Source organism: Emys orbicularis, chromosome 1 (genome assembly GCF_028017835.1).
Source record: "Emys orbicularis isolate rEmyOrb1 chromosome 1, rEmyOrb1.hap1, whole genome shotgun sequence".
Lineage (NCBI taxonomy): Eukaryota > Metazoa > Chordata > Testudines > Emydidae > Emys > Emys orbicularis.
In genome coordinates, this window is record NC_088683.1 from 64,522,369 (window position 1) to 64,549,313 (window position 26,945).

At 46.6% G+C, this 26,945-nt stretch overlaps 1 protein-coding gene across 3 annotated transcripts in view; it reads left to right on the top strand.

The window, feature by feature from the left end:
* Nucleotides 1-14,305, top strand: part of MON2 (MON2 homolog, regulator of endosome-to-Golgi trafficking) — a 169,665-nt gene extending 155,360 nt beyond the window's left edge. For all 3 annotated transcript variants that reach the window (XM_065399746.1, XM_065399738.1, XM_065399755.1), the window contains one exon: nt 13,669-14,305. In XM_065399746.1, coding sequence (XP_065255818.1) covers nt 13,669-13,832 — 164 coding nt within the window. In that variant the 3' untranslated portion in view covers nt 13,833-14,305. The remainder of the gene's footprint in view (nt 1-13,668) is intronic.
* The last annotated feature ends 12,640 nt before the right edge of the window (nt 14,306-26,945 follow it).

The window sequence follows — 26,945 nt, forward strand, 5'->3', positions numbered from 1 at the left end:
GCTTACTCCCACCTCCGCTGGTGGAGTAAGCGCGTCGATTCGGGGATCGATTGTCGCGTCCTGACGAGACGTGATAAGTCGATCCCCAAGAGATCGATTTCTACCCGCCGATTCAGGCGGGTAGTGTAGACCTAGCTTGAGTCTTTCTTCTGTTTTTTTCATTTGCCTTCCGTTCAGTTTAGTGTTTTAAATATAATTTTTTACTTCCATGACCAGGGCCGGCTCCAGGCACCAGGCAACCAAGCTGGTGCTTGGGGCGGCACCTGGAGGGGGGCGGCGCGGCGCTCGGGCCGCCGGGGAGAGCGGGGCCACAGCCGGGCTCGCCGCCCTCCCCCCGGCGCTCTGGCCGGCCTCCCCCCCCGCACCCTCCCCCCGGCTGCCGGGGGGAGAGCGGCGAGCTCCTGCCGGGGCTCACCGCCCTGCGCTCTGGCCGCCGGGGGGAGAGCGGAGCCCCCACCGGGGCTCGCCGCCCTGCCCCCGGCGCTCTGGCCGCCGGGGGGAGAGCGGAGCCCCGGCCGGGGCTCGCCGCCCTCCCCCCCCCCGGCGCCCTCCCCCTGGCCGCCGGGGGGAGAGCGGAGCCCCCGCCGGGGATCGCCGCCCTCCTCCCAGGGCTCCGGTCACCCTCCCCCCCCGGCACCCTCCCGCCGGGGGGGAGAGCGGAGCCCTCACTGGGGCTCGCCGCCCTCCTCCCAGGGCTCCGGCTGCCCTCCCCCCCGGCGCCCTCCCCCCGGCCGCCGGGGGGAGAGCGGAGCCCCCGCGGGGGGGGGGGGGGCGCGGCCGGAGGCTTTTTTGCCTGGGGCGGCAAAAAAGCTAGAGCCGGCCCTGTCCATGACTCCCCACACTATCCTCAGACACAGGAGTGTCAGTCACCTCTCAACCTCTGAGCCCCATTAGGTCATTTTCTGTGCACTCCCTTAGCTCTTTTGTATTAGTACAAATCTTTAATTAACTATTGTATTCCAAAATCAAAAGTAAAACTTCATGCTGTTGGAAAAAACTTTCTGACAAGGAGATAAAAATAGACAGCAAACTAAACAAGGCATATCATTTAAAACTCCCAGTTGTTGAACTGGATGAGAAGTACTATCACGAATATGTGTTGTGCTGTCCTTTCATGCCCTCTGCTATCTCTGTTCTTGCATTCTAGAAGGGTTCTGTAATTGACAAGAGGCCTGGTTACTGAAAAGCTTCAAAGACTGCTGCAGCTATCACTTTGGATGGCTAATTGTTTTTATTTTCCTCTCCTACCGCAATCAGAAGCACATTTTTAACTGTCACTTTTCAAGGAGGCTCACATTTTTTCAGGCATGACCATGTTTCTTAAAGTGCTGCTTGAAAATCTTAAAAACTTCTCTACATTTTTTTTTAGCACAAACAGAAGAGAAAAATACAAAACTAAGAAAGCTTTCAATAAGAATAGAATGGAGACTGCTAAAAAGCTGCTTCTTTTTGCCAACTCTGGAAGTCTATAAAATCATACATAAATTTCCTGCAGCGCATTACTGTCTCTGAAATAACGGGCAAAACAAGAGCAAAATATGGTAGATTCCACTTAATAGCAATCCTGATATTAACAACTTCCCCAGTTAATAGCAAAATTTTGCCAGGAACCAGTCCCATCACATTGACTTAATGGGGTTCAAATAGTGGCAACTGCATGACACTATTGAGAACTTTTTTTGGAAGAAAGGTCCCAGCAACAGGTTTGTGGGACTTCCACAAGGGAAGGAAGCACTGGGACGTACCTTCCCTGGCTGCAGCCCCACAAACCCGATTGCACCCAGAGACCTGCTGCCAGCAAAGGAGGTAACGGACTGGGGTGCCTGTATCTCCTGCCAAAGTCCCAGCACTGTGGGCCGGGAGGGGAGGTTGTGGGCAGATTAGCAGCAGGATTGGGGGCTGCATCCCCGATGCTGGGGCTTTCCACAGGGAATGGTGGTAACGGGGACACACGGAGCTGCGTGGTATCTCTCCATGCGCTCTCCAGGTTGCACCCGCATGTCCCAGCACTTCCTTTCTTGGCCACAGCCCCACAAACCTGCCTTCCACTTGTTGGCAACTTCTGAATAATGGAAACTTTTGCTGGAAACCAAGAGTTTGTTAATAAGCGGAACCCACTGTATCTGAGATTTTCTATCCAGTTTATGATCCTAAAGGATAGCATGCATTACATTAAACCCTGGAGACCTACTAACCTGAAAATGCTTCATCTTTATATAGTAGATGGTTAACTTGCGCACAAAGCCACAACATAACTTCATTGTCTGTCAGCTCTTCCTTTGTGAGGCAGGTTAGTCATCTTTGTGTATCTACCCCATCCCTGATAAATAGGTTCTTCTTAGAGTAGTTGTCCCTATGGGTGTGCGAGTGTTTGGTAGCAGTGTCCGCCCCTGCACCTAATACGTCCTTGTGCTCCAGTCTGAAACCTGCTGCCGCTCCAGTTTTTTCCTCAGCTGCCTGTGCTAGAGACAGTTTTGCGGTGTCAGTTAACTTCAAATTAGCTAGCTTGTCTGTTTTTTTATTTTATTTAAACGTTTTAATGTAATGTTTATTAAATCCCCACACACAAATTACAGCAAGGGCCTATCTGCAGCTTGTGGGCCATACGCAGCCTGTACATTTGTAAGACCTCATGCCAGACTGCATTCCCAATGCCTTCAAGCCTAGCTCAAGCACAGCTTGTCCAAGAGGGTGTCTATCTCTGAGTTCTCAACTCTCTGTGAGTAGAAGGATCCCTGCAAGGTATGCTTGTATTCACCCCCCACAAGGACAATCATCACAGATGCCTCTCTGTTAGGCTGGTGATCTCATGTCACAAAGCAGGTGGACCCATTAGGAGTCTGCTCTTCACATCAATCTATTTGAGCTCAGAGCAGTTCAATATAAGTGCAGTCATTTTTTACCCCAAATCAAGGGTCACTCAGAAGAGACATGATGGACAACAGAGCTACCATATATTATGTAAACTGCTGAGGGGGAGCACAATCCCAATCCTTGTGCACAGAAGCAATGAAATTTGGAACTGGTGCATAACCCACCAAATCAACGTCTCAGTGGCATTTCTATCAGGTTTGCAAAGCATCATAGAAGAAACACTGAACAGACATTTCTGTGAGGACTACAAATGGGAGCTGAGCTATCCTATCCTACAGGTAGTGCTCACCTAGGGCTGTCCAGGGATAAACCTTTTCCTGATGCCATACAACAAGAAATTCCCACAATTTTGCTGGAGGGGAGGGATGCCACCATAACTCATTAGGAGATGCCTTCTTCACTCCTTGGCCACTAAGGGTATGTCTACACTGCAATTAAAAACCTGTAGCTGGCCCAGGCCAGCTGACTCGGGTTCACAGGTGTTGGGCTAAGGGGCTGTTTAATTGCGGTGCAGACGTTCGGGCTTGGGCTGGACACTGAGCTCTAGGACACTGCAAGGTGGGAGAGTGCTTCAACATGTTTTAGAAAATAATATTCGTCAGCTACTTTACAATTCAGAATCACCAACTACCAGACATTAATGGCGAAGTACAACCATACAAATTATACCAGGCTGAACTCCTTTATTGAATATCTACCAGCAGAACACAGAGCAATTTCAGGCGATTATTGCAGAAGGCCAACTGCTCGCCATACCATCTCTGCAGGCCTCTCTTGATACTGCTGATACTGCTGTTCAGTCTATTTCTATGGCAGTAGTTTTGAAGAGGACCTCCTGGTTTCAGCTCTCAGGATTTCTAAAGGAGGTCCAGAATATGGTCGAAGACTTTCCTTTTTTTGATACTAAACTGTTCACTGACAGCACAGGATGAGTGCACACATTAAAGGACTCCAAAGGCTGCTTTACATTTTCTCTGGGGATCTATACATGTACCCAAAAGAGAGAGTTTAGTAGGTCCCAGACAGCACAGAGATCCTGCCCCATTCAATTCCCAGAGGCCACATGAACTTCAGTGCAAGAGACAAAGGTTCCAGAGGAGAAAATCACCCACTTCCCAATCTTCCACCTCACAAATCTTCCACCTCATAGCACCAATTTTGACAGTGTGGTTGAGGTCCTGAGCTGCTGTCCCCTTTTCATACCAACTGCAATGTTTCTCCTTCCTTCCTCCCTTCGGCAACCACCAAGTGATAGATTCCCAAGCCTACCGAAAGTGTTTACACTTTCTATCTATTACTTGGGAATCTACCACTACGGATGAGTGGGTTTTGGAGATCATTCACTTCATTTCTCTTCTGCCTTCCAAGTCCCCTTTCCTTTCCCTCTTCAGGGACCTCTCTCACGAGAGCCTGTTATGACAGGAAATAGACTCTCTTTTACTCTTGGGTGCTATAGATTCAATTCCCATGCATCACATAGGGAAAGGGTTTTATTCCAAGTATTTCCTGGTTCAAAAAAAAAAAAAAAAAAGGTTGGAGACTCATCCTAAATTTAAGGCTACTCAACACCTTTGTGAAGGCACAAAAATTGAAAATAGCAACATTTTCAACAATTATTCTGGCACTGGACCAAGAGGATTGGCTCTTAGCCCTCAACCTTCAGGATGCATATTTCCTTGTAACAATCCACTCATCCCACAAAAGATTTCCATGTTTTATTCTCAGTCAGGACCATTTTTAGTACATGGTGCTCCTTTTTGGCTTATCAGCTACCCCAAGGGTCTTTTCAAATGTCACATCAGTAGTACATATGTCACATCAGTAGTAGTGGCACACTTCCACAGAAAAGGAATTCTGATGTTCCCTTATCTAGATAATTAGCTTCTGAAAGGTCACTCCCTGGGCCTAACTTCAGACAACTTGCAAAGACATAGACCTCTTTCTCAGATTGGGCCTGCATTTCAACATTCAAAAATTCACCTTGACCCCTTTTCAAAAGTTAGAATTCATAGGAGCTAATCTTGGTCCAGTAGTGGCAAGAGCCTGCTTTCCAATGCACATATTCGTGGCCCTATCCAACATAGTTAACACAATCCAGATTAGCATTCAAACCCCCGTCAAGAGCTGTCATCAGCTGCTGGGGCATATGGCAGCTGGTACTTTAGTTATAGACCACACAAAACTACGAATGTGATGCCTTCAAGGGTGGTTCAAGACTGTTTATTCACTGAACAGACAGTCTAACTACGCTACTTTCCATACCCACCTTCATAAAGGAATCTCTCAAGTGGTAGAAATACCCTCATAATGTTTGTGCAGGAGTCTCTTTCACCTGCCCTTCCCCAGCAGTTGTTATAATGACAGATGCATCCCTGTTGGAGTGGAGAGCGCATCTAGACATCCACATGGCCTAGGGCGGGTGGATGCCTTAGGAAACCACTCTGCACATCAACCTCCTGGAACTCAGGGCAGTTAGATACGCCTGGCTCCAGTTTCTATCGCTAATCCGAGGCAAACACATAAAGCTCATGATGGACAACATGTCATTCATGTTCTGTATCAACTAGCATGGGGAGGTAAAATCCCCCTCCATCTGTCAGATTTTGCAGTTGGTGCATATGGAATCAGATAGTCATCACAGCAGCATACTTCCCAGGAGTTCAGAATGTGACTGCACACACACTGAGCAGGCAATTCTCTTAAAACCACAAGTGAGAGAGAGATCCCATCATACTTACCACGTAATCCAACAATGTGGCACCTCTCAAATAGACCTGTTTGCCACAGCGATAAAATAAGAAATGCGCCCAGTTCTGCTCCAGAGGCGGGCTGGGTCATCAATCCTTGGGGGATGCTTTTCATCTTCAGTGGTTGTGGAGTCTACTGTGCTCATTCTCCCCTGACACCTCTAACATCTAAAGTCCTACTCAAAATAAAAAAGGACAAACCCAGAGCTACTCTAACAGTCCTGACCTGACCCTGACAAACACAGTTTCCTTATGTGATACAGCTGGCTGTTCACTCACTGATCACTCTCCTGATTGCTTCTCATTTCCTCTCCAAGGAACACAGAAAGATCCTTCACCCCAATCTTGAGGGTTTTCCTGCTCAAAGCACAGCTGGTTGATGATTAATGGGCTTAAAAACAACCTGTAATGGTGTGGCACCTATGTCTTGGGAGTGCCCCCTGGTTGAGTGTGTGTGTTCCTGCAGTTTTTTCAATTTCTCGGCTCACGGTACCCCTGTCAGGTTGCTACTGCACAGCAGAAAACCATCTATGTGCCACACTTAAAAAAATGGACAAGATTTGCCTGTTGGTGTGACCTCAAAACAGACTCCAAAACCTCATTGCTGTCACATACTGGACTACATTCTAGAACTAAAAAACTCAGAGCTGTCATTGTGTTCTGTTAGAGTCTAACAGAACTCCTGGCAGCCATCACAGATTTCGATTCTCCAACAGAAGGTTATTCTATATTCGCCCACCCACTGACGATGAGTAAGGCTACATTTTAATCACGGGTATTTTTAGTAAAAGTAGTGGACAGGTCACAGGCAGTAAACAAAAATTCACAGCCCGTGACCTGTCCATCACTTGTACTATGTACCCCCTGACTAAAACTTGGCCGGGGGGCTGCGGGTGCTCTGGGGGTGTGGAGGGCAGCAGCGCGGCACACGGAACCCCAGCTGGTGTTTTTTGGGGGGGCGGGTGGCAGCGCGGGGCCAGGGACCCCTGCTGGTGCTAGGGGAGGAGGGGCCAGGCGGCGGCGCAGGCCGGGGACCCCCGCTGGTGCTGGGAGGAGGAGGGTTGGCGGGGCTTGCAGGCTGCCTACCTGGGGGGAAGGAAGGCCAGATCGGTTCCGCGCACTGCCCCCACCCACTCTGGTTCTGCAGCTCCCATTGGCCAGGAACCGCAGCCAATGAAAGCTGCAGGGGCAGCGCCTGTGGGTGGGGGCAGCGTGCAGAGCCCCCTGACCCGTCTGCCTAGGAGCTGCAGGGACCTGCCGACCGCTTCAGGGGAGTGCCCCTCCAGGTAAGCACCACCCCGCACCCTGAGCCCCTTCTCTCACCCAAACTTCCCCAGCAGCGGCCGGTTCGGCTGGCCCACGAGCTGCCTGATCTGCTTGGGCAGCCCCAGAGCCAGCTGCATCGGCCGCTGCAGAAGTCATGGAGGTCACAGAAAGTCACGGAATCCGTGACTTCTGTGATCTCCATGACAGACACGCAGCCTAAACAATGAAGTTCTTCAGGGGGCTTGGAAATCTTTTTGCCAGTCAAACGTCCTATTCTGGTTTGGGACGTCAATCTGGTTCTTAAATGTCTTACGAGATCTCCATTTGAACCGATGGCTACCTGCTCACTCCTCCATTTGTTGATGAAAACAGCATTTCAGGTAGCCATCACGTTGGCTCGACGGGGAAGGGGCCATTTGTTGAATTTCCAGAGGGGTCCACACCTCCATTTGTAAATTTTTAGGGGTTTGCAAATGAAAAAAGGTTGAAAACCACTGTTTTAGCATATCATTAATGACATCCTATGTAGAATAGACCAGAGCTGTGCCAAAGATTTTTCTTGCTCTGGGTGGCTGAGGCAAAGTTTGCCTCTCTCCCTGCACCTGCCCCCAGGATTGGGGCTGGAGGGATGGGTCATTTTGGTGTCAGATGTTGCAGGGGTACACACACAATTCAGTTCTTGTGAGGTAATCAAAGGAGAAACTGATTTAGTTATATTGATTTAAAATGTCTGTACACTTTAAAACTAGATATACATTCTGTTTGTGATTTGGAATTTGAAGCAGTGTATTTTTATAAAGGCTTTTCTGTTCACTTATTATGAGGTTCACTGGCATGAGGCCCACATACCACTTCCCTATTTTGAGGATGAGCATCCCAATAGTTTAGGGTTCTAGGATGCTTTGTAATACAAATTCTTCAAGTGATTGCTCATGTGTATTCCACAATAGGTGTGCATGCTCTCCACATGCACTGGTGCCGGAAGTTTTTCCCCTAGCAGTACCCGTAGGGGAGCGCCCTAGCGACCCCTGGAGTGGCGCCTTCATGGCGCGGTATAAGGGGCGCTGCGCACTCCCCCCACCCTCAGTTCCTTCTTGCCACCAGTGAAGGTGCTTTCGAACTGCTCTGCTCCAGCTTTGCTGTAGCTCGTCCCCAAAACTGCTTGTTCGTTCAGTGTATGGTACCTGTAGTTAGTTAGTTGTTTAGTTAGTTTAGTTTAGCTAGAGCGCCTGGGCCGGGGCATGCCCCATGCCTCAGGTTTTAAGTCGTGCGACATGTAGGCGATCTGTGTCAGTGAGTGATCCGCACGCGGACTGTTTACGCTGTTTGGGGGAAACCCATCTCAGCGATCTCTGCAAGATTTGCAAGTAGTTTAAGCCTCAGACCAAGAGAGAAAGGGACATCAGGCTCCGGGTTATTCTGATGGAGTTGGCATCGGGCACCGCAGTGTCAGTGCGCGGCAACCCTTCGGAACCATCGATTAGTCGGCACCGCTCCCCGTCCATGGGGCACGCCAAGAAGGCTAGGAAGAGGCCTTCTTCGCTGCGGCACTGGAGTAAACCCAGGACAGAGGCTAGACCCATGTTGGGCAGTCCTCGATCCCCACCGGCCTCTAAGCCTCTGACTCAAGTCAAATGGAGTAGCCTGGCCCATTTGGAGCAGGCCTCCCCAGATGTCCAGATGCCCTGCACCCTGGAGGCCCTGCAGGCAGCCTGGGATGTTATGTCCATGCCAGTACCAGGAGCACCGCCAATGTCGGCCCCGCACTCCAGAGGCAAGCCGCCGCTGGGATCTCCGCAGTCGCCTCCGGCTCAGTACCGGTCTCGGTCGAGGGAATGTTCCTGACGCTGTTCACCACCCAGCATCCATTCAGGGCAAAGTCCACGTGGATCGCCCTCAACGCCCACCAGGCCATCTGGTTGGGTTCCGTCTGACCGAGACTCTCGGCACTGCTCCGCCTCGAGGAGTGAACACCAATGGGACCGAGGCAGACAACGCCAAAGATCCTCATATTAGAAGGCCATAGCAGTCGGTCATGGCATGAACGTTGACGTCGTTCCCGTTCGTCGTCCCGCTCTAGGACCCTGCCACGGCACCACCTCCGCAGCCCCGGGCATTGATCGCCAGCGTCTCGCCATCGCGGATCCGCTCACCGGAGCCAATCGCGGAGCCGCTGTTACTGACGGTACCAGTCCTCCACGGTGGGATCGCGGTCCTGTGGTTGGCATTGCTCCTAGCGTCGCCGCTCCTCCTGATCCAGGGACAGTGGCAGGTCGTATGTCAGCCCAGCCTCTCTTCGTAGTCGTCCATTGATGGGCCAGGCCGAACAGTCTGCCCAGTGGTAGGCTCGCTCGGTGGCCGGAACCTCAGAAGGACCATCGGCCTCCCTTTCCAGATCTCCGAGGAAGAAGTCGGTGGGACGTACATCCTCGGCACTGTGCCCGGAGACCAACCAGGTGGTGGAGCCTCCGGTGCCAGTGGACACACACAGTACCACGCCAGCCACCTCCACCCTCCCCAGATGAGGTGATTACGGCCCCTCTTCCCTCCATCCCTCAGGAGGACTTTCGGGCCCATCAAGAGCTCTTAAAAAGGGTGGCATCAAGCCTCCACCTCCAAGCAGAGGAGATGGAGGAGCCCTCGGACTCCCTATTTAATATACTGTCCTCCTCGGCACAGGGCAGGGTGGCCTTGCCTCTCCATGAAGGGGTGGCGAAAATTTCAAATGCCCTGTGGCAAACCCCAGCCTCATTGGCTCCCATCTCTAAGAGAGCGGAACGCAAGTATTTTGTACCCGCCAAGGGGCATGAATACTTATACACCCACCCTGCTCCTAACTACCTGGTGGTCGAGTCGGTCAACTACAGGGAACGGCAGGGCCAACCAGCCCCTACCCCAAAAAATAAAAATTTGAGGAGGCTGGACTCATTTGGAAGAAAAACGTATTCGTCCTCAAGCTTCCAGTTACAGGTGGTGAACCACCAGGCTCTTCTGGGCCTGTATGAGTTCAATCTGTGGGGCTCCCTGCCCAAGTTCGAGGACTTCCTCCAGGAGCTCAATAGGAAGGAGTTCAAAGCGCTGGTGGAGGAGGGCACAGCGGCTGCCAGGGCAACCCTGCAGGCAGCTTTGGATGCAGCGGACAAGGCTGTGCGCGGTCCAGGACCTCCGTGGTGTCCATGAGAAGGGCGTCGTGGCTCCTGTTCTCTGGGCTGTCCAACGAGGCGCAGACCTCCCTGCAGGACCACCCATTTGATGGCAAAGCTCTGTTTGCGGAACAAACGGATACAAAGCTGCATGGCCTGAAAGATTCCCACATGACTCTCCAGCCCCTGGTCTCTATGTTCCGGCTCCAGCTAAACCTAAGTTCAAGCTGCAGCAGACTCCCACCCAGGCCACCCAGTCAAAATACAAGACCGGTTATAAGAGGCGCCCACAGAGGCAGTCTCGGCCTGCCCCCCAGCCCGGGTCCTCCAAGGGCAAGCAAGTGAGGAAAAGGCGGTTTTGACGGGACGCTCGGGGGCGCCCTGCCAGTTCTCATCAGGGATCCACCCTCAATATAGCTTCCCTTCTCCATTCGGTTGTGTGCTTTCCTACCGGAGTGGTCGCGGCTGACCTCGGACCGATGGGTCCTCAACACCATCTCCCGGGGCTACACCCTCCAGTTTATTTCCTCCCCGCCCAACTATCCCCCGCCCCCATCCCTCCTGGGGGACCCCTCGCATGAGGCTCTGCTCGAGCAGGAGGTGTGGCGTCTCCTGGGCCTAGGAGCGGTGGAAGTGGTACCGGGGGAGTTCAAAGGCAAGGGGTACCACTCCCATTATTTCTTTATCCCGAAGGCCAAAGGGGGGCTCAGGCCCATCTTGGACCTGCAAGGCCTTAACTGGTACATGGTGAAGCTCAAGTTCCGCATGGTCTCCCTGGCCTCCATCATCCCCTCCCTGGATCTCGGGGACTGGTACGCCACCCTCGATCTCGGGGACTGGTACGCCATCCTCAATCTGCAGGACGCGTACTTCCACATTCATATATTCGAGGGGCACAGACACTTCCTCCGTTTCACGGTGAGGCAGAAACACTGCCAATTTACAGTCCTCCCGTTTGGCCTGTCCACTGCCCCCAGGGTATTCATGAAATGTATGTCAGTGGTGGCGGCCTACCTCAGGCGCCAGGGGGTCCAGATCTTCCCCTATCTGGACAACTGGTTGGTCAAGGGCAGCTCCCAGTCGCAGGTGCGGGATCACATGGCGCTCCTTCTGTCCACGTGCACCACTTCGGGCCTGTTGGTAAACAACACCAAGTCCACGTTAGTACAATGCATAGAGTTTATCCGGGCGGTCCTGGACGCCTCGTCGGCCAGAGCCTCCCTCCCACTGGAGAGGTTCGAGACCCTGAAGGGGCTCATCGACACGGTCACAAGGTTTCCAGTGACAACAGCCAGAGCGTGCCTCCAGCTCCTGGGTCACATGTCGGTGTGCACGTATGTGGTCCGTCACGCCAGACTCAGGATGAGGCCCATGTGAGGAACGTTCAGATCCAAGGTCTGTGGTCGGATCAGGATCTGACCCTTCACATAAATGTCAAGGAGGTCAGGGCGGTACGGCTGGCGTGCATGGCCTTCCGCTCGCACCTGGAGGGCTGGGTGGTCAGGGTCCTCACGGACAACACGGCCTTGATGTTCTACATCAGCAGACATCTGCCTACAGACCTTCCATCTGCCGGGCGTCCGGAACGTGCGGGCGGATTGCTTGAGCAGGGACTTCTCTTTTTAGCATGAGTGGTCTCTCCACCCAGAGGTGGTGCACAGACTTTTCCAAGTGTGGGGAACTCCCCAGGTGGACTGTTCGTGACTCGGCAGAATGGTCGCTGTCCCCGGTTCTGCTCCGGGGGGAGGGGGCGCTATCTCTGATGTCTTCCTCCTGTCCTGGTCAAGCCAGTTTCTCTATGCCTTTCCCCCATTCCCACTGATCGGCAAGGTCCTGGAAAAGATAAAGACAGACAAGGCCCGGGTCCTTCTGATGGCCCCAGCCTGGCCCAGGCAGCACTGGTACGGGACCCTCACGGGCCTGGCGGTCGCCCCATCATGGCCGTTGCCATCCTGCCCGGACCTGCTCTCCCAGGACCCGGGCCACCTCCTCCATCCCAACCTAGCAGCACTCCACCTCACGGCATGGCTGCTCAATGGTTAGGTAGGGAGGAAAGGACGTGCTCGGAAGGGGTTCAGCGCATCCTCCTAGAAAGCAGGTGGCCCTCCACGCGCCGAGCCTACTTGGCAAAGTGGTCTCGGTTTTCCAGATGGGCAGACGAGCGGGGAGTTTCCCCGGTGGCCACCCCAATCCAACTTATTCTGGACTACCCCCTTCATCTTAGAGCCCAGGGCCTGGCGCCCTCGTCAGTCAAGGTGCACCTGGCAGCCATATCGGCCTTTCATCCGCCGGTGCAGGGCCACATGGTATTCTCCCATGCTATGACTGGCCGATTCCTTAAGGGGTTGAATCGTCTCTTCCCATATGTTAGGCCCGCAGTGGGACCTAAACCTGGTGTTGGCCCGTCTCATGGGGCCCCTGTTTGAGCCACTAGCCACGTGCTCCAGGTCACACCTCTCATGGAAGGTGTCCTTCCTGGTTGCGATCACGTCGGCTAGGCAGGTCTCGGAACTCAGGGCCCTGACCGAGTCCCCGTACACGGTGTTTCATAAAGATAAGGTCCAGCTCTGCCCCCACCCTTTGTTCCTCCCGAAGGTGGTCTCTGCCTATCACATGGGTTGGGACATTTTTCTGCCGGTCCTCTGCCGACGGGCTCTGGCTTTTTACTTGGAGTGGACTAAGCCGTTCAGAAAATCCTCACAACTGTTCATCGCCTCGGCTGAGCGCATGAAAGGTCAGCCGATCTCCACTCAGCGGCTCTCCAACTGGATCACCTCGTGCATCTGTACCTGTTATGACCTGGTGGGAATCCCTCTGCCACCAGTTGTTAAGGCGCACTCGAATAGGGGGCAGGACTCGTCGGCTGCCTTTTTGGCCCTTGTCCCCATTCAGGACGTTCGTAGGGCTGCCACGTGGTCTTCAGTTCACACGTTCACCTCGCATTATGCGATTGTCTCTCAGACCAGGGAGGACATCAGGTTCGGCAGGGCCGTTCTCCGTCCCAAGAGTTTGTGAACTCCTTCCCACCTCCAACAGATATAGCTTGGAATCACCTATTGTGGAATACACATGAGCAATCACTCAAAGAAGAAAAGATAGTTACCTTTTCCATAACTGGTGTTCTTCGAGATGTGTTGCTCGTGTCTATTCCACATCCCGCCCTCCTTCCCTTTTGTCGAAGTTGTCTGGCAAGAAGGAACTGAGGGTGGGGGGAGCGCGCAGTGCCCCTTATACCACGCCATGAGGCGCCACTCCAGGGGTCACTAGGGCGCTCCTCTACGGGTACTGCTAGGGAAAAAACTTCTGGCACCGGTGCACGTGGCAAGCACGCACACCTACTGTGGAATAGACATGAGCAACACATCTTGAAGAACACCAGTTACGGAAAAGGTAACTGTCTTTTCTTTTTTTTTGACTTTTGGTTTCTAACAATGTCTTCCTGTGCTGAATATACATCTTCACCCCTTATGTCGTAATTTAAAAAAATACCATTTGGGGCTCAATGAGATATTGAGGTAAAAATCTGGTGTCCCATAGCTTTCTTAGTGTTTTTCTTTACATATTAATTAAAAATGTCTTTCTACTGTAAAAATTATGAACAATATTACATTATTTCATTTTGTACTTTTCTGTTACAGTTGATGCAAACACATGGGCACAAGTTATTGCGTTGTACCCAACTTTAGTTGAATGTATCACTTGCTCATCCTCGGAAGTCTGTTCTGCTCTCAAGGAGGCACTAGTTCCCTTTAAGGACTTTATGCATCCACCAGCACCCAAGGTACAGAATGGAGAGTCTTGAAAAGATAAAACTTTTTTATTTTTGAAAGAAAAAAAAGTATCCCAAAAAAGAATGTTTGTTCCTGAGACTTCTCTGAGGAAATCTCTTGATACTAGTACTTGGCAACGAGCGTTGACCTTACAATTGTACTAACAAGAGCTTTGTAATTCATGCATACAAGCTTACAGCTCAAAGGTTCCAGAGTGAGTAGCAGTGCAAGCCTTTAATAAATTAAACTGACTAGATGGAATCAGTTGCAACCTAATGTACTTGCTACAATATATTGAAGTGGTGATTGAAAAGTGGGCTTATGTATAGCTTGTGGTGTATGTGTTAATGATGTAATTAAAAAAAAAAGTATTTCAATTCAGTCAGATTGATTAGGCTGGTGTTTTGCACCATTTTTTCAAGTACAAAATTGTACTAAAATTTTATGCAAGATGGTACTGTAACATTCCATATGATTATCTGTAACCAGCCTTTGTAAACAAAGGGAACTGATGAACTTGTGTGTATAATAAATGGTACAGTTCTGTATAAAATAGTTGCATTTATTATTTAAATTCTTTTTAAAATATTGATAATGTTAAATGCTTGAAAATGTATTTATTATGAATACTAAGTTGTAGGCTTGCATTTTTACGTACAATTTGCCTTCATAATTGGCAGATATGGTTATTCATATCTGATCATCCGGTTAATTTTTTTGCTTATTTGAATGTATCTTATCTCAACAAAGAGGTCATATGATGAAAGACAGCAAACAGCCAATGATCTGCTGATTTCAAACTTTAAAGTAGGTGATTTGAAATTACTTTGAATATATGGAAATATACTGTAGCACTCCAGCTCTACCATACCTCACATCACAAAACATTTGTTTCAACATACTCATTTACGTAAGTCTTTCCATTTTTATGTTTGTTTTTGGTAGTTGTCCTGCTTTACAAGAATGTTTCATATTTGGGATTTATCTCTTTTTTGACCATAACGGTAGTTGTCGTTGTCTTTGAATTATGATCCAAGAAAGGTGATTTCAAATATCTGAAATATTTGGCTGTAATTTTTTTGTTTGTTTGTTTCAGTAATCTTAAGCGCTCTGTTTTGTACTGTCTTTTCAGCCCAAACAATAATTGTTCTAACCTTCAAGTATAAAATGTGCGCGTGATATAAACCATGAGAAGTGTATTTTTGAAGATTGTTATTCATTTAGAAGTGCAGTAAACTTTCTGTCATGAAGTAAAATGTGAATTTTGTTTCCCTTTCATGTACTACATAGTTGAAGCAGAATACTTTTGTGTACTATTCTTTATAAAGTTGAATTGTGACATAGCATATTATATTCCTATTCAATGAATTGTTTCAGTAATATTTCACCTGTATTTAGGTATTTATTATCATCCATGTGAAGAGCTTTAAAATATAGCTTTAAAAACATAAAAGTCTAAAGTTAGACTCCTACGTCCACAGCTAGGCACCTGCCTGGTTTTTCCAAAGTGCTGAATTCTTAATAGCTGCTATTGTCCTGGCCCAGTGCAGAGAACTGAACTAGATGACCTACCGAGGTTCCTTGCAGGCCTACATTTCTATGATTTTATGAAATCACACGAGGTCCTTGGGAGGAGTTGGGTACTCAGTGCTTTTAAAAATTGGGCAGACAACTTCCTATGGATTATATAGATTAACTTTAGGTTCTGGACTTTTAAAATATTGCGCAGATATTAAAAACAAGGATCATGCATACACTTTTGTAGGTTAAAAGATATCCATTGGTTTATGTGAATAGATTAGGGTTGCTAACCCTCCAGGATTGTCCTGAAGTCTCCAGGAAATAAATATTAATCTTTAATTAACAATAATGTCATGTGATGAAACTTCCAGAAATACGTCCAACCAAAATTGGCAATCGTAGAACTGATGTAAAGTTGAAGGAGTTGCTAGAAGAGTGTTTCATTATGAATTGGTCAGAATTAGAGAGTCTGTTAGTGCATAGTACTAGGCAACCACAGTTTTTAAATGCTTGCTCCTTTTATGCTCCATATTATATTATTATTCTCATTTAAAAAATAGAAAAATAGGTGAGAGAGAGAACTTTCCTTTGTTTCATTTTCCATCATTGGGGATTTTTAAGAGCAGGTTGTACAAACACCTGTCAGGGATGGTCTAGAGAATACTTAGTCCTGCCTTGAGTGCAGGGGACTGGACTAGATGACCTCTCCAGGTCCCTTTCAGTTCTATGATTCTATGATTTTAAACTGCAGTAAATGCACAACAAGCTTTAAGATCTTGTGTATTTCTCAGTGAACAAAGTTGTATGGAATTCTGTCTTCAAGCTTGGATAAACTAGTTTCTTCCCTAGCTTTAGTGAACACAAATTTTGTATTAGGAAACCAAATATTTTCCCTAACAGCTGAGTTTGGGTAGGTCTTGAAATGTTTTAGTTCATTTTGAGTGTAAAAATAGCTAATTTTGAGAAGCAGTTCCAAAATGCCACAGTATGGAAACCTGTACACCAAACGAATGTCAATTTTTGGATTTCCTCTAAATCTGAAAATAACTGCAGTACTGATGAAAGGAACATATTTTTAGGGCCAGGTCTTGCTGACTTCAGTAGAAGGATGGTCAGGGCCCATAGTGTCACTTAAAAAAAAAATAATAATAAGAAAAAGCACAATAATGGTATTTAGAAGTCTCTATTTTAGCTAGCTATGTCAGAGCTTATTGTTTTTAATTCCTGTTTATTTTATTTGGGAAACCATGCTAAAGATACTTCAGACCCAGTAAAGGATAACAGTATATGCTCAGTACAGTGAACTTCCTTCAGCTTGATATGTATAAAACATTTTCTGTTTTATTTGTCTATATTCTTTGCTTCTAGAACTTAGTACTCTTTATCGCCTGGGGGTGGGAGGCACACCTTCTAAGAGACATTTAAAACCAATATTCTTCTACTTATTAGCTTGTTTTTCCTCCCCTTAGTCACCAAATTATTCTTAGGGCATTGTACATCTGGAACTCACCGTAAAGCTGAGGTCTAATCTAGTCAGACGTTCTTACCATTTTTTATACATGTGACTAGCTTATGAAAGCTAACAACTTAAGCATTTAATGTAGAAGGATGGCTTTTCACTGTGGATGAAAGTCAGCCTCTTTACAATGTCATCTTGCTCATTTATAACTCTAGTATTACTTACATTTGAAGTATTGCTTTCTTTTCCTCTGCTGAGGGTTCTTGTTTTCTAATAAATATTGATACAGGAGCATTGATGCAGACAGTCTTTTTGGATTTGTAGAATTTTTATTTTATCAATATTTCTAGTAATGGAGATTCTGTACTTCCTCCTTCAAGAAATATCTTAACCAGTAAAAATGTAGACCCTGAAGATGCACATACATATGTATAAGTTTAACTTTATATACATGAGTAATAGTCCCATTCAAATCAGTACTCTCACATGAAGTAAAGTATGCGCATACGTGTTTGCAAGGTTGGAGTCTAACTTACTTTAGTTTAAAATTCACTAAAATGCACTGGATCACCAAAAGTAGCTGGGGAGTCGAAGTAATTCTTATAGCCTTACGAAGATAACTTCTTGAGCTCCCTTCCTGCAACATACTACAAGGCTCTAGATCAGGGGTAGGCAACCTATGGCAAGCGTGCCAAAGACGGCACGCGAGCTGATTTTCAGTGGCACTCACGCTGCGTGGGTCCTGGACACCAGTCCAGGGGGCTCTGCATTTTAATTTAATTTTAAATTAAGCTTCTTAAACATTTTAAAAACCTTATTTACTTTACATACAACAATAGTTTAGTTATATATTATAGACTTATAGAAAGAGACCTTCTAAAAATGTTAAAATGTATTACTGGCACACGAAACCTTAAATTAGAGTGAATAAATGAAGACTCGGCACACCACTTCTGAAAGGTTGCCAACCCCTGCTCTAGATTCTATGGGACATGTCTTCCAGTAATTATAAAATTACTAAATGCAACCACCACCTCCCAAAAAATGATTGGGAGCCAGGATTGAAAATGTGAAAGCCCGACAGATACATTGAAAGGAACATACACAAGATAATTGGTATATTGGGGAGAACTTACCTTATCTCCATGCCTCAGACATTGCAACAATATGAGCTAGACTTCGAGCTTGTATATAATCACAGTTTATCTAATAAGAAAAAGGGAGTATATACCCTAATTTCAATTCAGAACATAGGCTCTGGATGGCGAAAGGTTGCCACAGCTTCCAATTTTTAATAAGTTTATGGAATACTATGTTGAGTATCCTGATATCAAAGAAAAAAATATTAATAGGCATAATATCTGCATTTACTAAAACAAGAAATAAGATCTTAAAAGATTGCATTATGTTTTTGCCCAGATCAAAAGGCATTTCTCATCTCATCCTGAAATTTAGACAGGTAGTTCCACAACTAAACCTTTGGCCTTGGTTACAAGTGTTAAAAAAATGTATTGGAGAAAAACACAGACTGTGGGTTGGGTCTGCAGATGCAATCAGTAGCCTAACTCAGCTCCCATTATAGTTAATGGAAGTTCTACTGTTGACTTCAGCGGGAACACATTCTGGCTGAGTGCTTTTGAAAATTCCACTCCTTAGTATCTGGTTCTTTGGAACTTCTCATTTAGGAATAGCTCAAGCTTTAGCATGACTTACCCCAGTGTACCTCCACTTAACAATCCTGAAATGTAGTAGTGATAGGGTTTTTATAAGTTAATTTCAGACTGTGTAATGTACTTGGGTTGTTACGTGGTTGTTACTTGGGTTGTACTTGGTTGTTACTTGGGTGACCTACATATATAAATGGTTTTGTCTTCATCTTTAATACCATACAGATTTTTGCATCTGGATAATGAAACAAATGTCGTGAGTCATCTCAAATACTTGAGCTATCTGAGTCAATATCATAGCTCTCTAGTGCATGGAATTTAGCTTCCATAATACCTCATAACTTCATCTCCCCATGTTTGTGAAGAAAAAAGGGAAAGCCATACTTGATCTGGCAGGGGCTTTAAGGCAAATCAGCATTCCCATGTCACTGCATGAAACCCAGTCCACATGCATTAATGAAATCTTAGCAAAATTAAATGTAACAACAAAGTGGCAAATGGCACCTTTAAGCAAGAATCTTCCTTTCTTTCTGTTCCATCTTCTTAGCCCTCCCCCCTCCAAAGAAATGGTGGCATAGGCTATGTACTATTTTAATCTATTCTTGTTCCTGTCGATTTAGGATTATTTATAAGTGAAGGAGCATGGAAATTATTAATTTCTCTTGAAAAGAAGACAGTATACAAATTTACTGTACATGAAATAATTGCACATAGGAAGAAATCAAATTGTAGTATTAAGAAGATGGTTTAACTTTTATAAGGCCACCTTAAAATAATTAAAATTTTTTAGCTTTCTGGATATTGTAAGATACAATTGTAGAGAGTCCGTATTAGTTCGTTGTTAGTATTACTCTAGCAGTTGAGTAAGATATTTTTTCTAGTAAAAGAGGATGTATTGAATGGGGATGCAGGGTGAATTGTTAATAATTGATATTCATAGATCAGCTATTCTTATTTTCTTTCTTAGCCCTGGTCTACACCATGAGTTTAGGTCGAATTTAGCAGCATTAGGTTGATTTAACCCTGCACTTGACTTAAAGGGCTCTTAAAATTGATTTCTGTACTCCTCCCCGGCGAGGGGTTTAGTGCTAAAATTGACCTTGCTGGGATGAATTTGGGGTAGTGTGGATGCAATTCGACGGTATTGGCCTCTGGGAGCTATCCCAGAGTGCTCCGTTGTGACTGCTCTGGACAGTACTCTCATCTCAGATGCACTGGCAAGGTAGACAGGAAAAGCCCCAGGAACTTTTGAATTTCATTTCCTGTTTGGCCAGCGTGGTGAGCTGATCAGCACAGGTGACCATGGAGTCCCAGAATTACAAAAGAGCTCCAGTATGGACTGAACGGGAGGTACTGGATCTGATCACTGTATGGGGAGAAGAATCCGTGCAGGCAGAACTCCATTCCAAAAGATGAAATGCCAGTATATTTGCCAAAATCTCCAAGGGCATGATGGACAGAGGCTACAACAGGGACACACAGTAGTGCCACGTGAAAGTTAAGGAGTTGAGGCAAGCCTACCAAAAAACAAAGGATGCAAACGGTCGCTCCAGGTCAGAGCCCCATACATGCCGCTTCTATGATGAGCTGCATGGCATTCTAGGGGGGGCCCCTACCACTACCCCACCACAGTCCGTGGACACCTGCAAGGAGGGAGTCTCACGCAACAGGGATGAGGATTTTGTGGAGGAGGAGGTTGAGGATAGCGCACAGCAGGCAAGCAGAGAATCCCTTCTCCCCGGCAGCCAGGAACTGTTCATCACCCTGGAGCCAATACCCTCCCAATGTGGGCTCCCGGACCATGAAGCTGGAGAAGGCACCTCTGGTGAGTGTACCTTTGTAAATATAATACAGGGTTTAAAAGCAAGCGTTTTTAATGATTAATTTGCCCTAAAAACTTGGGATGCATTTGCGGCCAGTATAGCTACTGGAAAAGTCTGTTAATGTGTCTGGGGATGGAGCGGAAATCCTCCAGGGACATCTCCATGAAGCTCTCCTGGAGGCACTCTAAAAGCCTTTGCAGAAGGTTTCTGGGGAGGGCAGCCTTATTCCGTCCTCCATGGTAGGACAAAAGCCAGTAGCAAGTAGTCTGGAATCACTGCAGAACAAAACATTGCAGCGAATGGGCCTGGGCTTTGGTGACATTCAAGCAACATCTGTTCTTTATCTCTCTGTGTTAGCCTCAGGAGAGTGATATCATTCATGGTCAACTGGTTGAAATACAGGAAATTTGTTTTAGGGGACATTCAGAGGTGCCTGTTCCTGCTGGACTGTTTGTCTTTGGTGAAAAGAAATCATCCCCGCTGTTAGCCACGTGGTGGGGGAAGGCCCGCTCAGGCTGAGCTGTTCACGTTTGGCTGACAGGGATCTTCCCTGATACTAGCCACGCGGTGGGGGGTTGAGGGGAGGTGAAGCGATCATCCCATAGAATTGGGGGTGGGGAGGATTGTGCTGCACATTCACCCTAAAACTGCAGCCCCTCCTTTTAAATGGCCAACCCAACGGGCTTTGCTTGGTATGGGAAAGGAGGACGCTGCTGTTTGAAACCGTTCCCACATGTTATGAAGGTTGAAGGAGCCGAAACCCTTTGCCTTACCATGGCTGCCTGCAAGCCAAATTCTGTTGCCCAGCCGAGCATGTGAGATGTCTCACACCAAACCGGCAGGCACTCAATATAAGAGGCAAAATGCGACCTTGTACCAAAAGCACATGTGCTATGTAATGTGAATCACTTGATTCAGTGTGAAATAGTCTTCCCTTTGTTCTCTAAAATACTGCTCTCCCTTTTTTTCCTCCCGCAGTTGCAAATGTTTCTAAGCTCCCCCTATCATCTCCGTCCCAGAAGCTAGCGCAGATTAGAAGGCGAAAAAAACACACTCGCGATGACATGTTCTCAGAGCTCATGCAGTCCTCCCGCACTGAAAGAGCTCAGCAGAATGCATGGAGGCAAACAATGGTAGAGTCCAGGAAAGCGTTAAATGAATGCGATGAGAGGAGGGAGGAGCATGCTGAGAGGAGGCAGGATGCAATGCTGAGGCTAATGGGGGAGCAAACTGACATGTTCAGGCGTCTGGTGGAGCTGCAGGAAAGGCAGCAGGAGCACAGACCGCCGCTGCAGCCCCTGTCTAACCGCCTGCCCTCCTCCCCAAGTTCCATATCCTCCTCACCCAGATGCCCAAGAACGCGGGGGTGGGGGAGAGGGAGAGGGAGAGGCTAGGGGCACCCAGCCACTCCACCCCAGAGGATTGCCCAAACAACAGAAGTCTGGCATTTAATAAGTTTTGAACTGTAGTGTGGCCTTGTCCTTCCCTTCTCCCTTCATCCACCCAGTGCTTCCCTCCTCACACACCCCTCCCAGGCTACCTTGTGAGTTTCCCCACAATTTATGTGATGAATTAATAAAGAATGCATGATTTGGAAACAATAATGACTTTATTGCCTCTGAAAGTGGTGATCGAAGGAGGGAGGTTGGTTGGCCTACAGGGAAGTAGAGTCAACCAAGGGGGTAGGTTTTCATCAAGGAGAAACAAAGAGAACTGTCACACCGTAGCCTGGCCAGTCATGAAACTGATTTTCAAAGCTTCTCTGATGCGCAGGGTGCCCAGCTGTGCTCTTCTAATCGCCCTGGTGTCTTTCTGCGTGTAATCGGCCGCCAGGTGATTTTCCTCAACCTCCCACCTCGCCATAAACGTCTCCCCCTTACTTGCACAGATATTGTGGAGCACACAGCAAGCAGCAATAACAATGGGAATATTGGTTTCGCTGAGGTCTAACCTAGTCAATAAACTGCGCCAGTGAGCTTTTAATCGTCCAAATGCACATTCTACCACCATTCTGCACTTGCTCAGCCTATAGTTGAACTGCTTCTTACTACTGTCCAGGGTGCCTGTGTATGGCTTCATGAGCCATGGCATTAAGGGGTAGGCTGGGTCCCCAAGGATAACTATAGGCATTTCAACATCCCCAACGGTAATTTTCTGGTCTGGGAAGTAAGTTCCTTCCTGCAGCTGTTCAAACAGACCAGAGTTCCTGAAGATGCGAGCATCATGCACTTTTCCCAGCCATCCCACGTTGATGTAGGTGAAACGTCCCTTATGATCCACCAGTGCTTGCAGCACCATTGAAAAGTACCCCTTGCGGTTTACGTACTGGCTGCCAAGGTGGTCCGGCCCCAAGATAGGGATATGCATTCCGTCTATCACCCCACCACAGTTAGGGAACCCCATTGCAGCAAAGCCATCCACTATGATCTGCACATTTCCCAGAGTCACTACCCTTGGTAGCAGCAACGCAGTGATTGCGTTGGCTACTTGGATCACAGCAACCCCCACAGTAGATTTAGCCACTCCAAATTGATTCCCAACTGACCGGTAGCTGTCTGGCATTGCAAGCTTCCAGAGGGCTATCGCCACTCACTTCTCAACTGTGAGGGCTGCTCTCATCTTGGTATTCTTGCGCTTCCGGGCAGGGGAAAGCAAGTCACAAAGTTCTATGAAAGTGCCCTTATGCATGCAAAAGTTTCGCAGCCACTGGGAATCATCCCAGACCTGCAACACTATGCGGTCCCACCAGTCTGTGCTTGTTTCCCGGGCCCAGAATCGGCGTTCCACAGCAGGAACCTGCCCCATTACCACCAGGATGTCCAAATTGCCAGGGCCCGTGCTTTAAGAGAAGTCTGTGTCCATGTCCTCATCGCTATCGTGATCGCGCTGTCGTCGCCTCCTCGCCTGCTTTTGCAGGTTCTGCACATACTGCAGGATAATGCGCAAGGTGTTTACAATGCTCACAACAGCAGCGGTGACGTTGAGCTGAGCGGGCTCCATACTGAGCGGGCTCCATACCACTCCGTATTGCTGTGGTATGGTGTCTGCAGGAGAGCAGAGTTGCAGCGGAAGCGGTGGATGACAACGGATGCCACGAGAATACATATTTATACAGAACGACGAGAGGACCTGCGAGGTGGATTCATGGCACCAGGAGAGCAGAGTTGCGGTGGAGGACGACGGTTAGCACCGTGCACATTTCCCGAGGAACACACATACCCGGGAGCACATGAGACAACATGGAGAAATTTGCTATTGAGACAAGAGCAGCAGAGCAGAGTTGCAGTGGAAGCGGTGTATGACGATGGTTAGCAGTCCTACTGCACCGTCTGCTGATAGTAGCACCCAGGACACAACAGCGGCAGTGTCAGTGAGCTGAGCTGAGTGGGCTGCACGCTTGCCGTGGCATGGCGTCTGCACGGAAAAAAGGCGCGAAACGATCGTCTGATGTTGCTTTCACGGAGAGAGGGCGAATGACAACATGTACCCAAAACTACCCGCAACAATGTTTGTCCCATCAGGCATTGGGAGCTTAACCCAGAATTCCAATGGGTGGCGGAGACTGCAGAAACTGTGGGATAGCAACCCACAGTGCACCGCTCCGTAAGTCCATGCTAGCCACGGTAGTGAGGACGCACTCTGCCGACTTAACGCGCTTAGTGTGGACATACGCAATCGACTGTATAAAATCGATTTCTAAAAATTGACTTTTATAAAATCGACCTAATTTCATAGTGTAGATATACCCATAGTTTTTTATAAATTCAGTATACACATTTAAACTTAGATCTATTTTCTAAGCATGTTTCAAAGGCATTTACTTTGGAATACTTTGTTTCCGTTATACTTTATTACATGTTTTGAGGTTTTTTGTTAGCTTCTGTTACACAGCAACATTCAATGATAGAAATCTCAAAACTATGCTGTATGTTTGCTCCATGGAATATTTTGTATACATGCTAGATATCCACAGTGATGCAGTACTCAGCTGAAGCATGAACCATAACTAATTGTGCTCTATGTGATTGATTCTCAGCCATCATATAAGAAAATAATATTTTTTTCACCCATGGATTTTGAGACCATTTCCAGTTGCTGCAAAAGGGGTGATATAAGGTTTTATTTTGAACTGTTCAGCTTAGAAGTACCTATTGAACTATAAAAATAAACTGTAAATCATGCCAGCAAAATGGCAGCTATCCTGTCCTCCATGAAGATATAGATATATTTGTAGATAAATGAAGAGATCCAGTGGTGCAGTAACACCAGGGTGTAACTTTTTCTTTATTTAGACAGAAAACAGTAAGCTCTATCACTCTTGAGTTGTAAAAGTTGTCCAGTTGTACAAAGTGGTCTTAGTCTAGAGCTTTTACCATTAACAGACAATCCTGATAAATATTTTAATTCCCTGCTGTCTCCCAAGACCAATTACTGCCCGGCATGTATGTCAGACTTAAATCTCTTCATGGGCATGGTTTTAGCTAACCTCTTTAAGTATCTTACTTGCAATTGGCTAATAAAATTTATAAGGTTTATAGTCTGCTGACAATTTATTTTTGCACTCAGTGTGTTTTTGTCTAAACAAATGGTATACACAATGATTAGAGATGCTGTGACTGCCACTTATCATGCTGACCAGTATTGTCTAATTGTTTCCTAGTGCTCCCTTTGCCATTCTCTATTACCTGTTGTCTCTCAACTTAGTCTTAAATTGTAAGCTCTTTTTGGCGTAGGGACCATCTTTTTGTTATATGTTCGTACAGCGACTAACACAGAGTAGCTCTGACTAGAGCCCAGAGACACTATTACAATACAAATAATATATAATATATAATAGTAGACAAATGCTTCTGCCTTGGACATAAATATTTTTTGGGCTCAAGAATTATATTTTAACTAAAAATGTATATTTTAGCCATACAGATCACGACTGTGTTGAAGTTTTGTCAAGGGTTACCATAGGCAAGGCTAGTAGAACACACAGTTGCAACCCATAAGGTTGACAGTTCCTCACTAGAATCCTTAACTAAACTCAAACTTGAACTTATTTTCTCATTTCTCTTTAGCTGTCATTAGTTGAAAACAGATGGAGAGTTGATGAGGCAGAAACATATAAGAAGTCTATTCCAGATGTCAGGAGGTGCAGAGAAGTCTCTCATACCAACAGTGGTGAGATTGTGTGAACAGGCAGAGAGGAGGCCAGAGCTAGACAAGCAGGGAAGAGAGCCAAAAGAAAAAAGATTAGTGAGATAGGTGGAATCAAGTCCATAGTGGGTTTAAATATGAGGAGAGCAATTTATACAGAATCTTGAATGGGGAGAAAAACAAAATTGTATAGAATGGGAGTGAGCTGATTCTGTTTCTTTGTATGTGTGAAGAAGGTGAGCAGCAGTCTTCTGTACATGGGAGAGTCTGCAGAGCTGGGACTTGGAGATAATCTAGGAACTCCTCTGGGGTTTGGGGTGACTTTTTTTAAGCATTACCTTCTGGCTTTTCTTTTTCTCTTTGTCTTCTTTAATTGTGTAAAAAAAAAAGAATAATATGGATGCTTCCCTTCTTATATTGTAATGGGCTCTCTTTAAAATGTTCGTTCATAAATGGTTAAAAATGTTAATGGGCTTACATGACACCTAGGCTGATTACTAAAACATGTAAAAGAGCCAGGTTTGGGAGGAACATTGGCCCAATGAGGACTAAGAGTATTACGTAAATTAACACACTCCTTCTCTGGGAAGAGGTTGCTAGTGCAATACTGTATTAAGAATGCATTCAAGCAGCTACGAAAACTTTACTTCAAGCTTAGCTAATTTAAAAAAAAGATATGGGGAGAAGAGGATTTGGAGGAAACATAGTGCCTCAGATAAAATTAAAGGATGAAAATATGAGGAACTTCAATTCACAATCGTGGGTCTCTTGGCTTCTGTGCAGACACAAGAATCTGTCCACAGGGTGCAGCTTGGAGGATCCATGGCCCTGCTCAGGATTGCGAGTGTGCGAGAATGCCGGGGGTGTGGGAGGGAGTACAGTTTAAAAACTAATGCTAATAAAAATTATTGCATTATTTTCAGCAGCATAGAAACTTTAGAAAATAAAAATAATCTATAAACATATTTCACATACGTGCATTTTAATAATTAATCTTCATAAGCACTGTCTACATCAGGTTTTGTAGGTAACTAGTTTGTTACAAAGAAAGTTTTATTTGATCTATTCTATGAAATGTGTATATATAGTTTCAAAAGCAACAGTTATGAAAAGATTGACTTCTTTACTGTACAGACAAATCGAGCTGAATTCTTTGATCTGCTTAGCAAGCTGATATTATCTGATTCCAAGAATTCTTTATACTACATTCCAGTTTTATCAACAATTTTCTCACCAAAATAATGTTCACTTGGGACTTGATTTCCACTTGTGAGCATGCCCATTTATCATTAACATCTGCACTTGCAGAAGATAAATTTCATCACCTATGTCTGCAGGGGCAGTGCTGGAAAAATGCGGGTGCATATATTCATAAAGTTATGTGCATATAATTTGAGACCATATTGAGGCCTCACTGAAAATCGGGTCTTATAATCTGATTTTTTTTTAAATGGGGTGTGCAGGAGGAACAGGACCTATACAATTTTTGTCCTGTAATACATTTTAAAACTTCTTAATTAGCAAAGCCTC